Raw genomic sequence first — 14,210 nt, forward strand, 5'->3', positions numbered from 1 at the left:
CAACCTGTTTAGTCGGCGAGAACGGGACATCGCCGACTTAACTGGAGCTGAATTGAATAGAATCGGGAGCTAATTCCCGGCGCTATTCTTAAGTTGCCGAATAGAATCGACCCCAATGTGCTATGGACAACCCAACAGTAATGCGTGAAATTGGAAGGGTTCTAAGAGAATCACAAACTGAAGGTACTGTTGGTGGTTCTCCCAAATTTGGATGTGACATCCAGGGATACAAGAAAATCTCCCAGGTCCAGGTTGAAGATGGGTCTGAAAGAGCCATCCATCTTTCCTACGAGGAAGATGTTTAAATAGAAACCATAACCCCTTTGGAGTGGAGGGCGAGGTGAAATGACGCCAGAGGCCAGAAAGGACCTGACACAAACCTGTAAAAGCTCTGCCTTTACAGGGGCGATGGTCAGACTGGTGGTGAAAAATCGTCGAGGAGGACATAAGATGAATGACAGGGCGTAACCCGTTCAAACAATCTTCCGGAACCAAGAATTGGAGCCTGTCTTCCACCATTTCTATGGCATAGACAGCCCCCAACCTGGAGTCACCTGGAGCCTAACCAGTCATGTGGACTGTTTCTCTGCGTGATTGGGGGCCGGCTTCTCGGCTAGCCCAAACTGGCTTCCCCTATCAAACAGAAGCCATGTCCACGAAAGGACTGCTGAAAATGGGGCATAGTCTGGTAATTAAAAGGTTGTTTCAAGAATGTTAGGGTGGAGGATGGTAGAAAGGAGTCTTTAAAGCAGCCGACCAGCAATAAACTTGTGAAACTCAGGATCAAAAACAATCTTGCCACTAAAAGGCAATACCTCCAATGCCTTTCTAGACTGCACATCAGCCCTTCATGTGCGAAACCAAAGAGCACGTCTAGCAGTCACTGAAAAGACCGAGACCCAGGCCGAAAGGATGCTGGAGTCCAAAGAGGCTTCCCTGAGATAGTGCGAGAGGCCGAGTCCTTTTTCCACAATAGGTCGGATGATCCTCGAGCAAAGGCCCTTAGATGAGCCCAAAGTTCCAAAACCTTTGAGATCCAAGCCGAGGCCATCGCTGGGTGTATGGCCACACCAGTAGTCGAAAAAATAGCCTAAAGAAAACCCCAAAGCTTCCTTCAGAGAACCAACATTCAGCAAAGGAAGCCCAGTACTCACCTCAAAATCGGAGTGTCTACAGGATGGGGAAGAGGATCAGCCTGCGGGAGAGGATTAAAGGACATAATCCATTTTTAAACCTTGAAGCATTTACTAGAAACAGTCCAGGTTTCAGTAAGGAGATCCTCCAACGGAGTAGAGAATGGAGAGGTTACAGCATCTTTTTATTTTTTTATTTTATTTTTTTTAAGCCTAAAAAGAGACAATCTGGGGAGAATGAATCAGCTGCACCGTTAATATGAAGATCTGACTTAAATACAGATAGTTTTCACACTAGGCTGTTTTAGCAGGGTGCCGCTCCCTGTCCCTTTAGCGGCAACCTGCTAAAGCAGGCCGTCAGTTGCCATGCTGTCACCACATTAATAGATGCCACGAATCTAATCACTTTAAAGGGAGAACTTGGGGGGGAGCTCACTTTAATGACGCTGACAGCTGGGGCATTACAAGAACCCTGCACGCTTCCTACTGGGAACACTGGCAGCAATCAAGGCCTACACACTGACAAGACTAAAATGCTCCTCGTCGTGGGTGACCTCGGAATATTGCTGTAAATCATTGATCGGTAAGGAGGTGACATCAGTCTAAATCATATACGGACTGTAAAGAAGTAGGCAAGTTTCTCTTACTAGGCCAGGATCCAGAAGCTGGATCCAGCACCTGTTGTCATGATGTAGAAACCTGAACCAAAGCCTGTATCGATTAAGAAAGGCTGTGCGCCCAAGGGGGTTCAGCAAATTGTTGAGAGGACACTAAAGAATGGCCCATTCGTGGTTTTGGAGGAAACTGCCTGGACATCACTAACTCTTTACCAAGCTCTAACATTGCCTGCGACAGGCTTGAAGCCCACACTGGTTCTGGTGGAGGAATTGCAAAATGGAAACCTGGCTGCAGCACCGCAAAATACAAGAGGCTATCACGGCCCTGAACAGAAGGTACAAAAGATTCTTGCACCTTTTACAGGAAAGGGACATCCGAGACAACTTTGTAACTTCCCTTGTGAGACATGGTAATGTCAAGTTACAGTAGTGAAATGTACAATGCCAAATCTGAATAAACTTCGCGATTGATATAAATAAGATACAGAAATAAATCACCTTCCAGGGCACTACAGTGAAGGGAAGGACAGAAGTCCAACCAAAAGTACAGTACTATATGCCAGGAGATAAAATAACCCAACACTGACAAACTAAAATCAAATCAGTTTGTGAAGTATAAAAAAAAAGAAATTAATGCAAATCCTAAATAATTAATGCAAATCCTAAATATAACAGTCCAGACAGGGCAGCCTGAGAAGTAATAACCTGTGGCAAATAATAAATTTACAGTAGTGCAGAGTAGTAACTAACACAAACTCAGAGTATAAAAAAACAGTATTAATACCTTTACCAAACTGTAAGTGGCTCAGGAACGAGGAATCGAGGCAAGGGGGTGGGGACCAGACACTCTCCGCAAGAGGCTGGCAGCAGTAGCAAGGCAGGGTAAAAAGACCCTTCAGCGTCTGGTGGGAGAAGACTGGGGATGCTAATGACATGCTGCCTCAGGAGGGAGTGCACCAAAAGTGCGAGGAGGGGAGAACAGGGAGAAGGCCCCTGACCCACTCTACATGGCCTGCGAGGGACCTCTCACTGTCAATAAGAAACAGTGCCCTGTTATGAGTTTAAATTGTCCCTGGGGGTCTAGTGATAGAGCAGCAAACCGGGCCCTCACTGCCCCGCATGTAACCCCCACACAGCAGGAGGTCTGCCACTACTACCCAGCTCCCAGTCAGTGGGAAGCCGCTTACATATTTACAGCATCCGGACTGGAAAGCTGTATGGGCAGAGCAGCAAACTCAGTTGATGGAGCACTGTTCTACCGATGCCAGGAAAAAATGAGCTAGCAATGTGAGCATGCCACCAGTTCCTCTTTGTAAAAAATAATTTTTAAAAATGAAAGCTTAATAAGTTTAGCTGTAGCTCAGTAAGAGCACTAGAGAGCACTAGGGTATAAGGGAGAAGCCTGAGCTGACCTGAAAGCTTTAACTATCTAGTGCCCAGACTCCTCAGTAGCGGCTATTCCCATAGCTCTCCAGTGTCCCCCAGGTACTGCAAGAGCAATAAGGACAGAATCCCATCCTTCTCACATGAACAACCAAATAAGGGAGTGCTAGTAGTGTCCCCAAGATGGATTCTGAGAAAAGTTATCTAAGATCTTATTTTCTCCTACCTCTAGCTAGGGGACACTCTTTAGAATGGGGATGTACAAAAGTTGCCCCTATGGTAGTAATAAGAATAAACTATCAGTTTTTCTTATGCTGGTTGTCCCTTCCAGATAAATACTTAATACACCTACAATGTCTAAAGACTGCCATGCATCAGCAACATTTGGGAAAACAGGAATATTAAACATCTTAAAAAAAAAAAAAATCTCGATTCCCCCCGCACGACCAAAAACAGTCAGGATCAGGTCAGGGTTTTTGAAAATTATGAATTTCCCAAATTCATTGATGATCGCCTATCGGTGGGTCCGGCCAGGTAGGGGAATAGGGGATTAGATGTATGGGGCCTTAACATAGACAAGTGGCCATAATCCGTTGCTTTGCATGATTAACCAAAAAGTTGGAATTATGACTTCCTAATTAAGATGAAATGCTGACACTAATTTAGGATGAAAAGAAGGTAGCCAATACTGCCCGATCTTCGTGAATAAACAGAAATAGAGATCTACAGGATAAAACTCCTAATTCTCTTCTAGCTGACAAAATAGCAAAACGATAACTTACACATTACCCATTAATGACCACCTCCTGCAAATGTTTAAAGGGTGGTGACTTAAGCACTGACAACACAAGATTTAAATCTCAAGGCTCTATGGGTTGCCTATATGGTGGCTGTATATGCAATATGGCCTTTAAATTAAGTCTTTATTCAGGGATCAGAGCCAGTCTCATTTGAAAATAGATGGATAGGGCTGATACCTGCACCTTAGGCAAACATACCCTAAGAACCACCTCGAGGCATGCCTGAATAAAAGACAGAACTCTTGGCAACGAAAGAGAGGAATAAGAAACAGTCTTCTTATTACTATATGCAACATAATGCTTCCAAACTCTATAATTGTCTGAAATCACTTTCTTTCTGGCTTTGATCATATTCTGGACTACTGAATCTGAAAAACCCTTGTCTTTTAAGATTGGCTCCTGAGACAACATGTGCTATTGAAGTTGAAGTTTGATCCCTGGACTCACTGCCATGCTTACTATATCGAAGTACCAAACTCTGTTTGGTACAGTCTGATAGAATTCTATCCGTTTCTTTACAGCCGCCCTCAAAAATTAGGAAGTACGGGTATCGGCGGAAAAATGTAAGCCATACGAAAACTCCAAGGGACAAACATAGCAAAGGGACAACCTCAGCATCGATTACAAAGGCCAACAGATCCCTGACTTTGCAACAAAACTTGGCCATTTTGTTATTTAACCAAGAGACCATTAGGTAAATCTCTGGCTACAAACCCCCCCCCCCCCCTCTCACAGTGCAGCCCTGAGATGTCTGACCTCCAGCTTGTCTTTGCAGATAAGATAGGGATGGTAGGAGAGAGAGAGAGAGAGAGAGAGAAAGAAACAAGACTAGGGTGGCAGGTAAAAACAGAATAAAGACAAGAAATAATGAAAACAACTAGCTAACCTTGTGCTGACCTACTCCTTCAGCACTTAAATAAAAAATTAGGAAGGGGATGAAGGGAAGGAGCTTATATACTACAAGAAGGTTAACCTACTAAGCACTAACTCTGCACCCCTCACTAACCCCCACGGTCAGGCATGTCCCCCAGATGGAGTAAGAAATATGAGCTGATGACATTTCAAATACACATAAGAATGTGCTACTGCTAAACTCCTTATCAGCCTAAAACCGCAATAGTAAACACAGTAGCAGTGGCTTGCCAACTAATGCAGGCTACTGATTAGATGGTAGGATCCTACCTTTCTCTGTAGATGTGGCATCATTGTCTGTCATATGCTTCCTCTCACTGGCCTCAATCTGATTTTTAATTTGGTCCCTTCGATCCTCCTCCTCCTCCATTTTGATTTTCACAGCATTAGCTTCTACTTTTATTGCATTCTTTTCATGAATTTCATCCTCATTTTTACTTTCCGGTTTTTCACTATTCTTTTCTGGAACAAATAAGGAGTCACGCATTGCGGGAAGAAACCAAATATATATCACAACGTCAAAAAACAACCAAGAACTGTCCAAACAGGAAAATAATACAAACTTGTTTGACCAAATTTAACAAGAACACAAAGGCTGACAGCACCGAGGTGGGCGTCCAGTGTGTCCGAGTGGATTCAGAGAAATGGATTTATCGGTAAGTACCAAAATCCTCTTTTCTCTATCATCTACTAGGGGACACAGGAGATCTATACAGCTGGGGACGTTCCAAAGATACTCCCACAGGCGGTCGTGCTGCCTCAAGAACCAAAAAAACTAAATTTGAATCTCTAGAAGCAAAAGGTATCAAATATGAAAAAACGAGTGACCATGTGCGCTGAAGACCACGTTGCCGCTCTACAAAGTTTGGCAGTAGAAGCTCCTCTAGCTGCAGCCCAAGAAGCTCCCACAGATCTGGTGGTATGAGCACCCACCCGAAACGAAACACTCTTACAGTTTGAGAGATATGCTTGCTTGATGGTCAGTCTTATCCATCTAGCTAAGGTTTGTTTTGAAGTTGGCAAGCCTCTCCCGAGGCGATCATACAGAACAAACAAGATGTCTGTTCTCCTGAGAGTAGTAGCCTGTACATACACCTTTAAAGCTCTGACCAGATCCAGGGAAAAGTCATCCGACCCTCCCCTGGAACAATGGAACCACAATTGGTTGGTTTATGTATAATACACAGATAAAAGGGGTGCAGATGCACTAAACGATCATTACAGTATAAGAGGAGTTTGGTACTTACCGATAAATCCATTTCTCTGAATCCTCTAGGGGACACTGGAGCATCCTTATACATTAGGGTGTGAAGCTTGCAACCGGAGGTGTGGCACAATCTAAAATTAGCATTGTCTGCACAGCCGGCTCCTTCCCCTTCACATCCCTCCTCCCTCAGTTATGAAAATTTGACTGAGAGAATAGGACATGATACTATAGCACATGGCGAGGAACCGAACCGTACATCAGATCAAACCGCACCCAAGAAACTCTTAACCGAAAAAAAACTAACGCTGTTTGCACAAACTGTATGAACAAGAACTTTGAACACAGCAGGTTGACAGCACTGAGGCGGGCGTCTAGTGTCCCCTAGAGAATTCAGAGAAATGGATTTATCGGTAAGTACCAAAATCCTCTTTTCTCTTTCATCCACTAGGGGACACTGGAGCATCCTTATACATTAGGGGACGTCCCAAAGTTATCCCCCAGGGAGGGAGTGCTGTCGGTGGCCTGCAAAACTAAACGTCTGAACTTAGAGTCTCCGGACGCAAAGTTATCAAACATGTAATATTTTGCGAGCGTGTGGGCTGAAGACCACGCCGCCACTCTGCAAAGCTGAGTAATGGAAACACCACTGGTAGCCGCTCATGAGGCACCCACTGATCGGGTGGTATGAGCACCCGCCTGAACCGAAACCTGTGTGCTACAGGAAATATAAGCTTGCCGAATGGCAAGTCTAAATAGTCTAGACAAAGACTGTAGAGATGTTGGTCAACCCTTCCTTGGCCCATCATAAAGAACAAAACAAATGGTCCGACTTTCTGAAAGGACGATGTAACCTGCACGTAAACCCCTAAAAGCTCGGACAACATCCAAGGACATTTGCGAGACCCTAGGAAGATGGGACCACGATTGGCTGGTTTACATGAACCCCCGAAGCAACCCTAGGAAGGAAATCCACTCTTATACGGAATCCCGCCCTAACCCATGAAAAATTAAAATGGGACTTATACACGATAAGGCTCCCAACTCAGAAACCCACCTGGCTGAAGCCAAGGCAAGCAATAATGTGACCTTCCAAGAGAGATATATCAGGTCCATTCTTGTTAACGGCTGAAAAGTTGGAGATCTCAAAAATTCCAACACCAAATTTAAGTCCCATGGCGCAGCGGGAGGACGAAAAAGGGGGGTTGTATCCTCAGAACCCCCAGTAAAAGGTTTGAACCTCTGGCAAGGATGCCAACCGCCGTTGAAATATGGAGAGAGACTAATTTGAACCGTCAGAACGCCCAGTCTCAGTCCTACTTCTAGACTGGCCTGAAGGAAAAGTAGAAGTCTGACTAAGTGGAAGTTCGTCGAATTCCACCCACGTTCTTGACACCCGTCCATGTATCTCTTCCAAATTATGTAGCAGTGCAAGGCTGTGACCGGCTTCCTAACGACAATCATTGTAGGAATGGCCGTTCTTGGTATACTTCCGTGGCTTAAGATTCGGATTTCAATAGCCACGCCGCTAAACGCATCCTGTGCAGGTCTGGTGTTGGAACGGTCCCTGAGATAACGGGTCCTCTTTCTGAGGTAACCGCCAAGGATCCTCCGTAGTAACCCTTGCAGGTCTGAGTAACACCTCCTGCGGGGCCAATCTGGTGCGTTTAGAATCGCCCACATTCGTTCCCGTTTCACGCCTTTCAGAAACCTGGGTATGAGTGGGAAAGGTGGGAAAATGTGAACCGTCTTGTAACACCAAGGAAGTGTTAATGCGTCCACTCCTTCTGCTGCTGGATCTCTTGTCCTGGACACATATCTGGGCAGCTGATGGATTTGCCGAGACCCCTTTAGGTCTACTTGAGATAGACCCCATCTCCTCACCACCATGTCGAAAATCCGTGGATGTAGGCACCACTCTCCTGGATGCATGTCCAGATGATTTAGACAATCTGCTTCCCAGTTCTCCACACTGGGAATGAACACTGCCGGGAGGATGATGCTTCGTCCTTCTGCCCACAACAAGATCTTTGTGTCTTCCTGTAACGCCATCCTGCTCTTTGATCCTCCTTGACGGATTATGTAAACTGACGTCGTGACATTGTCCGACTGTATCTTTAAGTGTTGACCCCTGTCTAAGTCTTTGGTTAAGAGAAGCGCGTTGTAAACCGCTCTCAGCTCAAGAATGTTCATGGCGTCCACCTGAAACTGATGCCCCTCCAGGACAGTCCCCCAGCTTCTGAGACTGGCATCCGTTGTTAGGATTCTCCAATCCCAAATGCCGAATCTCGTCTGATGCGAGATACCTGCGCGACGACCACCAATTTAAGGAGGGTCCTACGCGCGGTGAAAGTCTAAATACTTCGATGTAAAAGCCAGTGTGACCCTGCTCCCTGAGCACTGAGGTTCATCTGGAATGGTCGGGAATGAAGTCTGCCGTACTGGAGAGTTTCGAAAGACGCCACCATCTTCACGAGAAGGTGCCCACAGAGGTGTAGAGAAACAGTTTGTGACCTCAGCACCTGAGCCACCAATCTCTGCAGGTCCTTGACCTTATTCTCTTGTAGGAATACTCTCAATTGTACCGTGCCCACAATGAGACCAAGGAACTGAATCCATTGAGTTAACCTGAGGTTGGATTTCTGGAAATTCACAATCCACCATTGTGAAATGAGAAATAGATGAGATGTCTTAACATTCTCGATCAACTGTTCCCAAGAGGATGCTCAGATTAGTAGATCATCTATCTCAATTCTGCAACCCTGGTTGCCATGATCATAGTAAAGATTAGTGGTCGATGATCGGCCGAACGACAAGGCCCTGAAGTGGTATTGATCCTTCGCCTGTGCGAACCTTAAGTAAGCCTGGTGAGACGCCCAGATCGGGATATGTAGATATGCATTATGTCCATGTATATCACGAATACGCCTTGTTCTAAGCCTGCAATGACCGACTGGATTGATTCCATCTGGAATCTACAGACCCTTAGAAACTGGTCTAAAACCTTTAAATTGAGTATCGGCCTGACTGTCCCATCTGGCTTTGTCGCGGCTAAAAGATCGGAATAGAAACCCGTTCCTCTGAGAGGTGGGAACCGCAATAATGACCTCTGACCGTAGCAATTTTTTAATTGCTGTCAGCAGTGCTTTTGCTTTCTGAGGGCACTGCACCCCTGGGAGATTAAGTGGTTTATCCAAAGCTTTTATGAGGCTTTGGCCCAGATGTCCCGAAAACTTTCCAGACGTGCACCCACCAAGAGGGATCCCAGGAGAACTGGGAGGCCGTCACGCCACGGTTTTGTCAGCAGTCTGATCCTGCTCTCTGCCCTCACGTACCTGTGTACTGAAAACTCTTCATCGGGCTCGAAAGGACTGTGATCTAAATGAATCACACGCTGGTCCCGAATAACCTCTCCTAGCCTGTGGAGCGGCTCCGTATAAAGAGTAGGCAGAAAGGTGGACTTCCCTGCTGTAGCCTGCGAAATCCACTTGTCCAACTCTGAACCAAAAAGCATCTCACCTCCAAAGGGGCTAGATTCTACCGCCTGCTTGGTGTCAGAGTCTCCGTGCCATTCTCTGAGCAATAAAATCCGTCTAGCCGATATGGCCGATGCGAAGATGCGCTAAGCTATTTTGCTAAGATCCTTTGAGGTTTGACATAAGTATGAAGCAGATTCTCTAATGTGTTCCGCCAGTTGGGTAATCTCTTCCAAGCTATCTTACTCCTCAATAGCCTGTACAATACGCCCAGACCATGTTCCCATGGCCTTTTTGACCCAAGCACAGATGATCGCAGGTCTCTGTGCTGCACCTGCTGCTACGAAAATTTACTTTAAAGGATGCCTCAGATTTAAAGTCGTTACATTAGGAATTGGTAAAATTGTCTTCTCCGACAACCGTCCTAGGAACGAATCCACTACAGGTGGAGTCTCCCACTTATCCATTACACCCTTAGGTAGGGAATAAGTTACTTGAAACCCTTTTCGGAAATTGAAAGCGTGTGTCAGGTTGTTTCCAAGCCTCCTCCATTTGAGATTTGAGGGATGTAGGAATGGGAAAACTGCAGAACACGGCTTTTGGGATTCGAACAATTCGAATTCTACTGGCTCCTTTACTTTTTCTACTTTAAAGTTCAGGATCTCCGTCACCGCTTCAATTAAAGAATCAAGACCCGAGACTGCCGTGTCTTCTCTGGGAAATCGGGGTCTAGGTTAGATTCAATTAACTCACCTAATAGGAAGAGATCTTTTAACTGCCCTGCGCACATTTGTTTCTGCTTGTGCGGGCGGCGTTAACCTGATGAGAAAGTCCTCCATCGTCTTTGAGAATCCCGCAGCCTATTCCGATTGCTGCTTGCGTGAGTCCGCCATCTCCTTGGAGATTCTATTTGTAAGGTTGTGATCTTAGCCATAGCATTGCTCCCAGGTGGAGCGTCCTTGTCTTAGCAGGAGTCGCCCACCCCGTAACTGCCAACCCGCGTGCCTTTCCTGTTACTTTTCGTACAGACAGAACAGGTCTTGGAGGTCTTGGTTGGTGCTTTAGACATGCTGTCTAAACCCCTTACTAGGGAATTGCGCAGCGTTTTCCCCCTTTAAACTAGCAAGAAAAAGACTGAGAAATGACGGAAGCGACGGTTCCATTACACCTTTAGGTTTCGGATTCGGACGGAATTACCTTTCCCTTCTCTCTATCTATCTATATATAAAAGGAGCAGGACAAAAAATAAATTTATAATAAAGAATTAAATAAATTAAAACACCAGCCGTCTTGCCCCACTCGCACACCCAACTGTAATTCAGTTGTTATGTTGGGGTTGACGTTCAATCGCTTCCTCATATTTTCTTCAGGATCCTTGTCATGGAAGTCCTTTGAAAATATAAAATTGAATGATGAAAATACAGGAGATCCCTTTTAGCATCTCCCTATATAATGTTCAACAGCCTGAATTAATGTAGGGGCCCCACCCCCTGAGCTAATTGGCTGACTTTCTTAGGTAGGGAGTAACCCCCCCCCCTCCCCCCCCACTGTAACTAACTTTGCGCCAAAACTGTATTTCTAAAATGCCCGCCATTCAAATTATGAGGCAACATCCATGTGTGTACCCAGTACCTAATAGATATTAGGGGGCCGCTATTAAATAAACCCTTTACCTTTTCCGATTGCTGCTCTGCTGCCAGCCTCCTCCATTTTAACAAACTCGGATCCGGCTGTCTGTGGGGCGCTGCGTGCAGTGGAACCGCCCCCCGCAGCGCGTGTAACCGAGAAGCGCTAGACACTCGCTGCCCCCGTCTACGCGTAGCGGTGCTTTCCCCGCCATCCTCCGGAGCACAGCTCTATCTGTAAATGAGCTGTGCGCTCCGGCTGGCCCGCCCTCTGCTCTGAAATGGCTACGTGCAGCGCATCTGCTAGTTAAACGGGAGCTATGTGCGGCGCTTCTGATCTCCCCACAGTTTAACAGGGGAGGCCAGTGTTCACTGTCAGGGAACTTTTACTATCACTTAAGAAGGGTTTTTAGGCTGAGGGATCTTTAGGCTAAGGGATCTCATATACGACCAGTACTTACAGATGCTGATCTCCTGTAGGGAGATGCAAGGGATCTTGTCTCTCAAAATCATCTTGGCTTTGTGCCCCATTTCATTAGTGGACGCAGCACTATTCTTAAACCTGAACTTTGTCCCCCTTTTATTAGAGGACGCAGCTTTTTCGTCTGGTAAAGCCTGCACCCCCCTTTCATTTAGGTGGGATCGGGCCTTTACCATCTTTTCCTTTAAAAACCTGCACCCTCCCTTTAGTTCGGAGGGTTTGGGCCAGTATAAAAGAGAAAAATAAAAAAAAAGATTTTCTTACCGGTAAATCTATTTCTCGTAGTCCGTAGTGGATGCTGGGGACTCAGTAAGGACCATGGGGAATAGACGGGCTCCGCAGGAGACAGGGCACTTTAAGAAAGAATTTGGATACTGGTGTGCTCTGGCTCCTCCCTCTATGTCCCTCCTCCAGACCTCAGTTAGAGAAACTGTGCCCGGAAGAGCTGACAGTACAAGGAAAGGATTTTGGAATCCAGGGCAAGACTCATACCAGTCACACCAATCACACCGTATAACTTGTGATAAACTTACCCAGTTAACAGTATGAACAAAAACGGAGCATCAGATCAACCCTGATGCAACCACAACATAACCCTTATTTAAGCAATAACTACAGGTTGAGTCTCCCTTATCCAAAATGCTTGGGACCAGAGGTACTTTGGATATCAGATTTTTCCGTATTTTGGAATAATTGCATACCATAGTGAGATATCATGGTGATGGGACCTAAATCTAAGCACAGAATGCATTTATGTTACATATACACCTTATACACACAGCCTGAAGGTCATTTTAGCCAATATTTTTTATAACTTTGTGCATTAAACAAAGTGTGTGTACATTCACACAATTCATTTATGTTTCATATACACCTTATACGCACAGCCTGAAGGTCATTTAATACAATATTTTTAATAACTTTGTTTATTAAACAAAGTTTGTGTACATTGAGACATCAAAAAACAAAAGGTTTCACTATCTCACTCTCACTCAAAAAAGTCCGTATTTCGGAATATTCCGTATTTCGGAATATATGGATATGGGATACTCAACCTGTATATACAAGTATTGCAGAAGAAGTCCGCACTTGGGACGGGCGCCCAGCATCCACTACGGACTACGAGAAATAGATTTACCGGTAAATAAAATCTTATTTTCTCTAACGTCCTAGTGGATGCTGGGGACTCCATAAGGACCATGGGGATTATACCAAAGCTCCCAAACGGGCGGGAGAGTGCGGATGACTCTGCAGCACCGAATGAGCAAACACAAGGTCCTCCTCAGCCAGGGTATCAAACTTGTAAAACTTTGCAAAAGTGTTCGAACCTGACCAAGTAGCTGCTCGGCAAAGCTGTAATGCAGAGACCCCTCGGGCAGCCGCCCAAGAAGAGCCCACCTTCCTTGTGGAGTGGGCTTTTACTGATTTTGGAAGCGGCAATCCAGCCGCAGAATGAGCCTGCTGAATCGTGTTACAGATCCAGCGAGCAATAGTCTGCTTTGAAGCAGGAGCACCCGGCTTGTTGGATGCATACAGGATAAACAGCGACTCAGTTATCCTGACTCTAGTCGTTCTGGCTACATAAACCTTCAAAGCCCTGACCACATCTAGTAACCCAGAATCCTCCAAGTCACGAGTAGCCACAGGCACCACAATAGGTTGGTTCATATGAAAAGATGACACCACTTTTGGCAGAAATTGTGGACGGGTCCGCAATTCTGCCCTGTCCATATGGAAAACCAGATAGGGGCTTTTATGTGTCAAAGCCGCTAATTCTGACACACGCCTAGCTGAAGCCAAGGCTAATAGCATGACCACCTTCCACGTGAGAAATTTTAACTCCACGGTTTTGAGTGGCTCAAACCAGTGTGACTTCAGGAAACTCAACACCACGTTAAGATCCCAAGGTGCCACTGGAGGCACAAAAGGGGGTTGAATATGCAGCACTCCCTTTACAAACGTCTGAACTTCAGGAAGAGAAGCCAGATCTTTTTGAAAAAAAATGGATAGGCCCGAATCCTGGACCCTAATGGAACCCAATTTCAGGCCCAAAGTCACTCCCGACTGTAGGAAGTGAAGGAAACGGCCCAGCTGGAATTCCTCCGTAGGGGCATTCCTGGCCTCACACCAAGCAACATATTTTCGCCATATACGGTGATAATGTTTAGCCGTCACGTCCTTCCTAGCCTTTATCAGCGTAGGAATAACCTCATCCGGAATGCCTTTTTCTGCTAGGATCCGGCGTTCATCCGCCATGCCGTCAAACGCAGCAAGTCTTGGAACAGACAGGGCCCCTGTTGCAACAAGTCCTGTCTTAGAGGCAGAGGCCATGGGTCCTCTGTGAGCATTTCTTGCAGATCTGGATACCAAGTCCTTCTTGGCCAATCCGGAACAATGAGTATTGTTCTCACTCCTCTTTTTCTTATGATTCTCAGCACCTTGGGTATGAGAGGAAGAGGAGGAAATACATAAACCGACTGGAACACCCACGGTGTCACCAGTGCGTCTACAGCTATTGCCTGAGGGTCTCTTGACCTGGCGCAATATCTCTGTAGCTTTTTGTTGAGGTGGGATGCCAT

At 45.8% G+C, this 14,210-nt stretch overlaps 1 protein-coding gene across 5 annotated transcripts in view; it reads right to left on the minus strand.

The window, feature by feature from the left end:
* Nucleotides 1-14,210, minus strand: part of BPTF (bromodomain PHD finger transcription factor) — a 313,494-nt gene that overhangs the window by 167,292 nt on the left and 131,992 nt on the right. For all 5 annotated transcript variants that reach the window (XM_063960818.1, XM_063960817.1, XM_063960819.1 and 2 more), the window contains exon 12: nucleotides 5,116-5,307. In XM_063960818.1, the coding sequence (XP_063816888.1) occupies nucleotides 5,116-5,307 (192 nt within the window). The remainder of the gene's footprint in view (nucleotides 1-5,115; nucleotides 5,308-14,210) is intronic.

Source organism: Pseudophryne corroboree, chromosome 3, assembly GCF_028390025.1.
Source record: "Pseudophryne corroboree isolate aPseCor3 chromosome 3, aPseCor3.hap2, whole genome shotgun sequence".
NCBI classification, from domain to species: domain Eukaryota; kingdom Metazoa; phylum Chordata; class Amphibia; order Anura; family Myobatrachidae; genus Pseudophryne; species Pseudophryne corroboree.